The sequence below is a fragment of the Rhopalosiphum padi genome, chromosome 1 (assembly GCF_020882245.1).
Source record: "Rhopalosiphum padi isolate XX-2018 chromosome 1, ASM2088224v1, whole genome shotgun sequence".
Lineage (NCBI taxonomy): Eukaryota > Metazoa > Arthropoda > Insecta > Hemiptera > Aphididae > Rhopalosiphum > Rhopalosiphum padi.
In genome coordinates, this window is record NC_083597.1 from 36,539,935 (window position 1) to 36,551,191 (window position 11,257).

General features: G+C 27.2%; 2 protein-coding genes across 2 annotated transcripts; both read right to left on the reverse strand.

Moving 5' to 3' along the window:
- Nucleotides 1-588: 588 nt before the first annotated feature.
- Nucleotides 589-4,015, reverse strand: LOC132929622 (cell division cycle protein 23 homolog). The gene is made up of 7 exons (XM_060995105.1): nt 3,677-4,015; nt 3,191-3,427; nt 2,766-3,111; nt 2,517-2,694; nt 2,097-2,441; nt 1,778-2,024; nt 589-1,711 (listed from the first exon to the last, which is right to left on the reverse strand). Exons 1-7 carry the CDS (start codon nt 3,808-3,810, stop codon nt 1,255-1,257), a joined length of 1,944 nt encoding a protein of 647 aa, XP_060851088.1. The 5' UTR covers nt 3,811-4,015; the 3' UTR covers nt 589-1,254.
- A 1,441-nt stretch (nt 4,016-5,456) lies between these two features.
- On the reverse strand, nt 5,457-10,050 carry LOC132929629 (MOB kinase activator-like 1). Its single transcript, XM_060995119.1, has 4 exons — nt 9,679-10,050; nt 9,423-9,589; nt 7,231-7,622; nt 5,457-6,156 (listed from the first exon to the last, which is right to left on the reverse strand). Exons 1-4 carry the CDS (start codon nt 9,690-9,692, stop codon nt 6,076-6,078), a joined length of 654 nt encoding a protein of 217 aa, XP_060851102.1. The 5' UTR covers nt 9,693-10,050; the 3' UTR covers nt 5,457-6,075.
- Between the last annotated feature and the right edge of the window lie 1,207 nt (nt 10,051-11,257).

Sequence of the window (11,257 nt, forward strand, 5' to 3'; positions counted from 1 at the left end):
TGATTATATAGATTAATTTGATTAATTATCTGAGATAATTATTTTCCTTTTTTCAGATTTGTTTTCATTTTACATTGAGTTTTAGTTTAAAACAAAAATTTTTAATTTTTTTTCAATAATCAACTTTAATTGAATAAATTTGTATATTATTAATTCTAAAATTTAAGAATTCATAAAAATTAAATAATAATTGTTGTATTAATCAATAACTTTCAACCTGTTGAATTATGTTTACCTATTAATGCGTAGGTTGTCCGATAAATAAGGCACAACAATTATATAGGTACTGAATAATGAAAAATGAATTTATTACATTAAAATGTTTACACAATTAATTAAACATATTTTTCTATGTTTCTACAGTTACTATTCAAAATCAGCATTTTCCCAACAATAAAGTAACTTCAAAACACCATCTCAGAAAAATACGCGATACATTTCCCATCAATATTCAATATATTATGGCATTGGCATATATATTACCATTTCATTTAAGTAAGATACTTGGCTATTAAACTAGCATACCTACTATTTTTTTTTTTTTTATATATATTTTGTTATTATCCTTTTAAATAATCAACAAGGTAATAAAATAATATAGTACTGTATTTATTATAAAAAACAATAAAAGGACAAAGGACATTTAAGTTCGGAAACAATACGTTGGTGATAATGATAAATAATAGTAAAATATAATAATATATATGACAGTAAAGAAGCGGCACTGGTTTAATACAGTGTATCAAAAAAGCCAAATAAATTACGGTTTGATTGGTATGCTTAGACGATTAGGACTTATTGACTATTTATTACTGAAGTAATACGTAAATACAAATAGGTAACATACCTTCATATATATTTAAATAGAATTCCATCAGAAATAGGTTTGAACTCATAATGCTTAAACAATCGACACATCTGAGATTTAAATACAATTTGATTATTAACAGGTCACAGGAAATTATAAAATTGAAAATAGTGATGAATTTTCTTTTAAAGTATTATATTCTTAAACGCTAGGTAATGATCAAATTAAATAAATTTATATACATAATTGATTTAAAAATCATACTTAAAAGTATAGATAAATACTTTATCAGTCTTATTTGCACAAAACATAGATTATGAAAATAATTCAGTATTGATATCATAACCTATTTTTTCAATTCGATTGGAACAAAATTAATCAATAATCATTCTAAAATAAAATATAAAATAATCTATTTAAAAATCTTAATCAACATTTAATTCTTCCTATTCTACTAAATCCATATACATTGTTATCTTATTACACAAATGTTCTTCTTCGTCGCTACTTTCATCATCATCGTCTTCATTTTGATTCATTTCATATTTTTGTGTGAGGGACAACAATTCCAACTGTCTGGGCATTTCTTCTTTATCATAATCCTTATCCTTAGATTGTTTCTCACTCATTGGTGTACACAATATGTTATCAACTTCCATGTGTATTCTTTCATGAACTATAGTTTTCAACAACGCTTTAGCTTCTTCTTTGGTTTCAGCATAGTTCAAACATTTTTGTGCATAATGAAATGCTTGATCATAGTTCATACGATTCAAATTGTAATTTGCAAGGAACATATAAGCATAGCTGTGATCACGAGTCTGTTCATCTAGTCCATGCTCTTCAATGTATTCCAAAAACATTTTTGCAGCATCATTTGGTCTATTTATAACTACATACAATCTGGAGAAAAAGAATAAATCAATATTTAAAGTAATGAATTTAGTACATAATGAAATATTAACTTACTTTGCTAAGTATATGAGGCCAAGCTTTTCGTCATCGCCCATCGCTCGCCCTTTTAAGTAGCTTTGAAATGCCATGTCTATATTACCTAATTTTTCATATACATTGCCAACAGCAATTATCATACGGCTATCAAATGGTCTTAGCAATTGCGCTTGTTTGAAAAAATAGAGGCTGTGTTTGAACATGCCAAGTATTTCATATGTTTGACCCAAACCATACCATGCTCTATACTCGTATTTATTTATTTCTGTATCAAAATCATGAAGTTAATTATATTTATATAAACTATTAACATTATAATGATTATTACAACACACACCCAAGGCTTTGCTATAGCTCTGTATCGCATCGTTTGAATTTTTAAGTTCCATATACTCTTGACCAAGTAGTGTCCAGGCAGCCAAATACAAAGGATTCAATTTAAGCGCGCGATGAAAGTAACGCATAGCTTTTTGATGTTCCCCGTGAAGACTATAATAGTTGCCCAAAATACAACAAGTCTCCACACGATATTTATCAATTTTGACTGCACGCTGAGCAAGATAAGCTAGTTCAACTCGTTGATGTTGTACATACAATAAATTTGAATAAGTATCCATATTTTCCAGCCGACAAGGTTCAATTTCAATGAGCTCTTGAAATTTTTGTACTGCTATTTCAATGTCTATGATATATTTAATAATAAATATTGATTAGGTATCATAGACTGGACTATACAATAATTAAATCTTTTACTTACATCTTTTGTTGTGGTAACAAACTGCCACTCTAGATTGGAGAAATATACTGTCACTGAAACCACAATTGAATAAATACTGTGTCATACCTAGCATCTGTTCATTTAACTGCAAGTCCAAATATTTTTGACAGTAGAAAAAATTTTTCATCCAATGATTGGGTAACTCTAGCTTTGATAACTGAAACGATTTAAACATTTATTGTTGACCAATAAACTGGTTTTTTCCATGGTTTATTTTTTGTTGCTTACTTTAACTCGATCTACAATAAGATCACCAAGTTGCATCCATGCATGCCAATTAAGTGGCACTTCGTTTATAGATTCAACAAGCATTTTAACTGCTGCCTCGTATTGCTCTAATTTCACGTACACCACACCAAGTAAATATGTCAAATATCCATCTCCCTTTTTTTTTTGTCGTATCGACTCTAATAGTTGAGACAAATAATCTAACAAATTTCGGTATTCTCTAAACATGGAAGGTGTCGCTTCACTACCAATGTTTTTAATATTACTGTCAGCAGCCAAATAATCTGAATACATTTTCAGAAATAATGGTATTTTTGAACAACAATTTTTCAACCAAAATGATGCCCTGAGAATAAATTGTAGTTTTGTAATATCGCAGATAGATTTTAGATTTTTAAATTTTAAATTTTAAATATATGAAATACCTTTGATATTCTTTGGCGTTGTAACAGGTTCGAGCATGAAGATATAGTTCCATTTCTTTATATGGTATTGGTAGTTGGTCAATAGAATATAAATCTGTAGACTTCGCAACCGGCATACGTTTAGGTACAGGAGTCAGAAGACTACGGGTGATTTTTGGTCTTTTGTACCCTTCTATTTTTTTGGTCAACGGTTTCGGGTTGTTGCCAACTTCAAGTGATAGGAGTAGATCTGAAGACCTGGTAATGATGAAAAAAAAATCATATAGTAATAATAATTTAAAACAACAGATCAAGGTTACAAGACAATAATAAAAAAAAAAAACTTTTAATAATGAATCGGTTTCAATGTAGTTTTTTTTAGCAATTGACCACCGACACATGAGTCTCAATTCTCAGGGTTGGTCGATCACAGAATGCATACAACAGTCAAGTAAATCACACAATGTAGCCGTTGTGAGCGCGTGAAATAACAATAATGGCACTCACCACTGGCAGCTGGTTTTCAGACCTCGGGCGTACAGTTCGTTCATGCTGATGAGGAGCTCTTTTTTCACCTCGTCCATTTTTGGAACGGGGCAACCGACTTTCGCCACATCGACGTCCATAGCGTAGTTACTCATGATCCACCGCCGGAGACAAATGATACTTGAAGTCCGTATCAGTCGTTGATCTCCGGGGACATCGACCACCGATGATTGAGTAAAGAGTGCGGACTATAAGTCACCTTAGACCGGACGTCTTCAGCCTGTGTTCCTTTAAAATTTTAAAGTTTAAATCGTACTATACGCTCAACAGTAAATTCGCACACCGACTGATAACTGATTCGTGATAGTAAACATTACCGTTTACGTTATACCAGTGATAAGCTGTCAAGCATGAATGCTGTCAAGTTGATACAGATTAGTGATAAAACAAATTTGTAGCGCTAATTTAGCCTAAACACTAGTCACTAATCACTATAGTAAAGTTCACTACTCAGTACTCACTACATTCAGTACAGTCTAAACATAACTAAACTAATTCACAAAAATCATTGTTTTGTTCCGTAGACTGTACAACATCAAAACAACTGAACTTTGTCTATTCGTCTCAAAAAACGTTTTTGCTTTTCCTGCAGTGTCAGTGTGTCACTAAATTATATATTTTGTATGGCGTTTTGGTGGAGTATTCTTTGATACTACAACCCTCAGCCATATACAGATTGCCTTTTATATTAATTAGCTATTACCCGTGACTTCTATTATAATAGATACACTTGTGACCCGTCCGAGATCTCAAATAATATCTATTCAAAATTTGGTGCCAATTTGTCAAAATCAGTTGATTAGTATATTATTATGCTTCATTTAAATATATAAGATATAACTCGATTGTTTATCATACCTAATCTATACATCTAACGTTTCAGTTTTGCTTCAGTTAAAATATTCTCAGTTGTTTATCATGTATTATTCCAATCCTAAAAACGTAACAGTATAGTACGTAACAGTTGGTTACTTAGTGGTTAATAAAAAAGTATTAGATATTTTATAATTGTATATGTATAATATAATGAAGGTTTAGTTTAGAATTTAGATAATAATTACCTAACTAATACAGACAGTCATTTTAGTTTTTATTAATATAATTAATAATATAAATATCAGTATATATTTTAATATTTAATTGGTTCTGGTTCATATTAATTTGCTGTTAGATTCAGGACTGTGATTCAGCTTGCCATAAAGTCCAGGAAAGTTACACATTATTAAACAAATGCACTGCTGTTGCATCACATTAACTTATCTAATATAATAATAAAAATGAATAGGAATTATTTAATAAAAAAAAATCAATAAATAACATTTACACAATTTTGATGAATATTATAGACATTATATACAATTTAATTTTTTTTACTCATACTTATTTATAAGTTAAAACCTATTATTTTTTTATCTAGTAGTTTATTTATCCTATTAATTATTATTATGAAATTGTATACAATTTATTTATGGTTATTTGTATTAATACCGACATTTAATGACCTAGACTTCAAGTATAGTTTGATCAATTTGCCCAGTATTTTTCTGTAAGAAAATTAAAATGAAATAAAATTAAGCATCATTTAATCTTAAAGTCGGTGTTAAAGTGCGATATCCATAAAAATATATTTTGATAGAATGCCAAGACAATTTGTTAAAGGAACTTACATTAAAGCATCTTCTTTTGGATCTCCAAGGAAAAATATGTTGAAAAGAAGAGATAAATAATATCAATAACCAAGTTATACAGTAAACTGTTTTTTTTTGTCATATATTTATCACAAGTGCACCAACAATAGTTACTGTTTAGATATTAAGTATAAAAGCAATAACGCTATAAAATATGATTGCCTTAATGCAATATAATAGAGTAAAATTACATTAAAAATAAATATTTCGTTGTTCTGGTAATTTTGTTCAAAGTTTCTACATACAGTAATTACTATTCTGGCACACTGTATATACTAAAAATAAATAATTAATGTATATTAGTCATTTATAATATAATAATATATATATATTAGTAATTCTATTATAAAATCGTACAAAATAGTAGTAAAACTGTAAACTATACTTAAATGGATTTTCTTTGGTGGAAGATTGTCTAGACAATACACAGAATAGTGCTTAACATCAATGATTAGCATTATAGCATTGATAAATAATATTACATAAAAATATAATTGTTTGTACATAAAATGAATGCCAATTTACTAACTTCCTAATTTTTAATTTTTATATAGGTGTGTTTGTGTATGTGAACTATTTTTTTAATAAAAAAATAAGTTATCACATCAGAAAAATTAAAGCTATAAACTTCATTGTGCTAAGTCCAATTCTTCATAAAGCACCGTAAATCACTTATCTAGTTTCTCTGCCAGCCAATTTATCAATGTAGTCTTGTAATGGAGCCAATTCTCTTCGATCAATTAGTACAAATTCCTGTTGAAGAAAAATAAAAATGATCAAAATTAAATTAAATTTATATCAATCTATGGAACTTTAATCAAGGTAAAATAATTCTAAAATATTATATTTTTTTGTAAAATGTTGATGGATGAATATTCAATAACTAAATAATGAACAAATTGTTTGTATATATTACATCATATACCATAGAGCATAATAGCACCAATGTTTAATGTCGAAATAAGTAGAATATAGAAAATTCAAATTAAAAAATTTTACCCAAAAATCAAATAACTTGACAATTGCTGTATTCATACAGTTCAAGTTACTTTTTTATATATTATACACAACAGAAAATCAACATTTTTATTAATTGAACTATTTTGGTTTGTTAGATTTAATCATAATTATATCACATATTATAGTAATGTCATAATTATTGTTATATTATCTTTTTTTATAAATTACCATCCTATCCCTCCAAAAAAATTAATTTCTACAAAATTGTTTACTTCTGATGTATTACATACAATAATATATATTACAACAAATAAGTTAACATTAAAAAATATATGATTGACATCAGTTATTTTTGTGTCAACTGAAAAATTAATAAAAGGAAGAACTTGTTAAATTACATGTTTTTTATTTATATTGCCATAGGACTACCATGGTCCTAAAATTAAAGAGAATTAATTTACCTATTAATTACACAAATTTAAAAATAAGAACTTATATGTTCTTAAATTGTATTTTTTTTTTCTTGCTCATAACTCACTTTAAATAAAAACTGATGACATAATTAATGTTCTTACATTTCAAATTTTATAAATGAATTTACTTTAATATTATAATTAACAAAACAAAATGGATATTATTAAACATGAATATGCTTTGTTATACATTTATAAAATGAAGACAGCAAATTCAGGTGTTCTCTTACTTTAACACAAATGCAAAAAAAAAAGGAAATCAAAATAGCCCATTCTCTTTATTAACCAAGTATGAAATGATGTAACTATTCATTATAATAGTATAAAATTGGTAATAATAATATTTATAATACTGTATTAGGATATATATGCTGAAAATAATTTGCACACATACCTGAACAAAGTAAATAAAATGCTTGAACGATGTGTTGAGATGTGCTTCCTCGCCTAGTGTAACAATTGAATCGAAATGTGTATGATATATATGAGCATACACCCTAAATAACCGTTTAAGTATTGTCTTAGCAATCGATAAGAAGTTCTTAGGAAATGGGACACCGATTTTTGAAGGGAACAATGTTTCGTCATCCAATTGATCCTGAACCCAAGTCATCAAATAATCAATGTATTTTGGAGCAGAACACTTAATAGGTTTCTTAACCGTCAGGCCATCTGCCCAATGATATTCGTATTTGGGTCCAGCAGACATTATAGAACAACTTTCCTCAGTGCAGAATTCCGTTATTGTACCGTATAACATGTTTATTTGATTGAAAAAATCAACAGCTGAAAAAAATATAACATAGTTCAATACTACAATATTTTAAACAAAAAATTATTAATATTTTGTAAGTTAAATGTTAATGAAAAACTAATATAAATATATTATTAAAGTTAATAACACTAGATTATCATTTAGGTATTAGCTTTAAATAATAGTAATTCTTAATCAATTGTTAAACAGATATTTATAAAAATGTAATTTAATTTAAATAGTTTTGTAAACAAAAATAATTATAATTAAAACACAATAACTGTTCTGAATACTGATTAAAAAAACTCCATTCTTATATTGTTATGAAAAAGTGTATTTTAGTATTTTATTCTTGGTAATATTTCAACTAGATAAGTATACTATATAAAAAGGCGGAAGAGACGTTCAGGATCTTCTACAAGATGGCGGTGGAGATCCTGACTCTCAAGGAGCAAGAAGAAAGGGTGCGGCAAGCAGCTGAGGCCAACGAGCGGTGAAGATTCATAAAAAACATAGAGGGTGGCGGGCTCAGGCTAGCCTGAAAAGAGGTTCTCAGGACAAGATGTCTAGGGTGGCCCAAGAAGACCTCGCAGCTATATACATATTTTTTTTTCTTAATGTTGTAAGAGGATAATGCGGGGCATGTCCTATATATCCCCATTTAAGCTTTAAATACCTGTTCGCCCTCTCGGGTCCGTGATCCACATATACATACCAGCTTCCGCTGAGGAAGGTAGTTCTCAGACCCTTTAGGGCTCACTAAATTATATAAATTGAATGATTATTCTTTAATCAATAAACGATGCTGTATTGGAGCTAAGCAATGTGAAAACAGTCTGACCCTCATGTAGTGATTAACAAGGGAAAATAAAAAATAAAAGGTATACTATATTATAAGTTGTATTATCCTAAAATAAGTTCAATTAAACAAATAACAAGTAGACTTTAAAAATAAAAACATAAGAACAATACTAGAATATTATTTAATTTAAAATGTATTCCTAGAAAAATAAAAGTTTAAAATATTATTATACATAATTATAACTATACTTTTAATTATGTACAAGATATTTATAAGAGTATAATATTCCTCATTAATCTTTGTACACACAAAAAAAAAATAAAAAGATTACAGAAGAAATGAGAAACAATACTTCAATACTTATGTTGATAAGACTATAACATTATAGTTAGGACCAATTAGTAGTAGCAATTATAGTTTAATTAAGACCAAATAGTTATGATAATAAGATTTTTACTATTTTATCATATTTAACTATCTAAAAGAATTTAAGAAACAAAAACTTTTCAAGACAAATTAGAGCAACTTTAAGGAATAATTTGTCATTGTAAGAAAACAATATTGCATTGTGCGTTTGATTTTAAACTATCAGTAAAGGTACTTAGATTTGAAAGTTTAAACTTAGAAATAACTATTATAACTAAATGGATTAAATATTAAGTATTTTATATTATATTAATATTATTGATAAATTTACAAAAAAATACAATATGATATTCAGTTTAATCACTTACGGACTTTTATACTTAATAATCATAAATAATTTTAATGCATTTAAACTAGGAATAATAGAAAAATTAAATTTAAATCATAAAAAATCCAAAATATAAGTTGTTACATATGAAACATACAACCATTATGATAGATTATTAAATACTAATAAATATATCTATTGTAATACTACTATGTTAATTTTTAGTTTAACTTAAGTTTATTTTATACAAATTTTGAATATTTACATAATTTTTGAATAAATAAATTAATAAATTAATACTTAACTAAAAATTTAAGACTACGCATTGATACTCACTGTTGACGGCAACCCATTCATTGAGATCTTCGCCTTCTGGTAGTAGTACGGCCAATCTCAGATTGCCCGAACCAAGAGTGGCTGCTGCGTGCTTCATTAGATCGTATTGGTGTGTACCTTCTGGTATATTCTTCTTAGGTTTAAAAGTCTTTGATGATCTGCCTCCACTGCAAAAAAAAATAAAAATACAATTTACAACCATTAATAACATGTCTAGTTTATCGATCTCAGCTAATGAACATTGTAAAACACTCACAATAGGAAGCTCATTATGAATTGGCCTAGAACATAAACCGAACGTCTCTTGACAAACGATCGCGATGAATACCCTTTCGTAACAATGCGAACATTTACCAACTACCTCTGCACAAAAACAATCACTGGTATGGTATACCAGACAACAAAAACGAACGATGTCCGTGGAAAAGGATAAAAATATTAAGACAACAAAAAAAAACAAAAGAAAATACTTAATTCGTCGACTGCGTTACTGCTTTGCAACTTTGCAAGACTTACACTAGTCAAACTCGATATCGATATGCATTAATTCAGATGTTAACGACTAGAATATTATTATTATTTTTACTCGGAAAAGAGTTGCAACAACAAAAAAAAACCTATAAAACTATAATGTGTTAAATCAGTGGTGTTGGTCAGCTGTTAAATTAGTGTTACACACGAGTTGATAAGGAATTACAATAGTGTTTTCTTATAAGCCTGAAGTTAGGTACAAAATATTTTTCCGTGACTAATCTAAAATAGTTAAGTTTCGGAGCATACATATTAAAATTTTATTTTGTAATTTGTATAGTAAATACTAAATAAAAATATCTAATAATAATAATAAATATCTACACATCATTGCAAAAAGTTCCAAATCCTTACGAATAATATTTTTTGGTATTACAACAAAATAGTACCTACTACCTAATAAAGTAGACAGGTAATAACTAAAACCGTTATTTTTGTTTAAATATATATTCAAATTAAAATTAAAATATCTACAAAAAAAGATTTTAAGATAAATTGTTGACGTTTATTGATGACCAGGGTTGGGCAGTACCTATCAATGATACAATTTATTGTATCTTGTATCTTTTTTTGTCAAAAAGATATACAAGATACTATTATTGTAAATATTTGTACTGAATAGTCCCGAGAAATTTGAATTCGATTTTAAGAACCTTCAAAACTTAGATAAATGAAATAATAATGATAATTTATATTATTTATTAATTTTTCTTAAAGGAAATCAAGATTTTATTTATAAAAATAACATTTCATTTAAAAACTGACCATAAGACTAAGACCATAACCAATTAAATTTATATATTCATTTTTAACGATAAGTCCATAACCAATTAAACACGAGTATAATTATATATAAGTAAAATTTAAGTTGTAATTTTTATGTAATTTATTAATTTTAGTGTATGTATATTTACGTATAGTGATTTATTAGTATAATAATTTTATAATGTGTATTGACTTATTGTATTATTTAATATTTATGATTTTATTGTACCTAGTCTATATGCTATAGGCTATAATACTAAACTATTATAGACTATAGAGTATGGACTGTATAGTGTATTATGTATAATGTTTGTTTGTATAGATAGATCTTTTACGTTCAATAGTTAATAAAATTCAATTGGAAATATAAAAGTATCATGTATCAAAGCATAAAGATACATGTATCTTGTTTCTTGTATCTTTTCTACACAATGTATCTTGTATTTTGTATCTAAACATTCTAAACTACTCCTAGTTTAATTGTAGAAAATGTTCTACTTTTTATCCAAAAACAAAAATTGTTACATAAATAGAGGAAT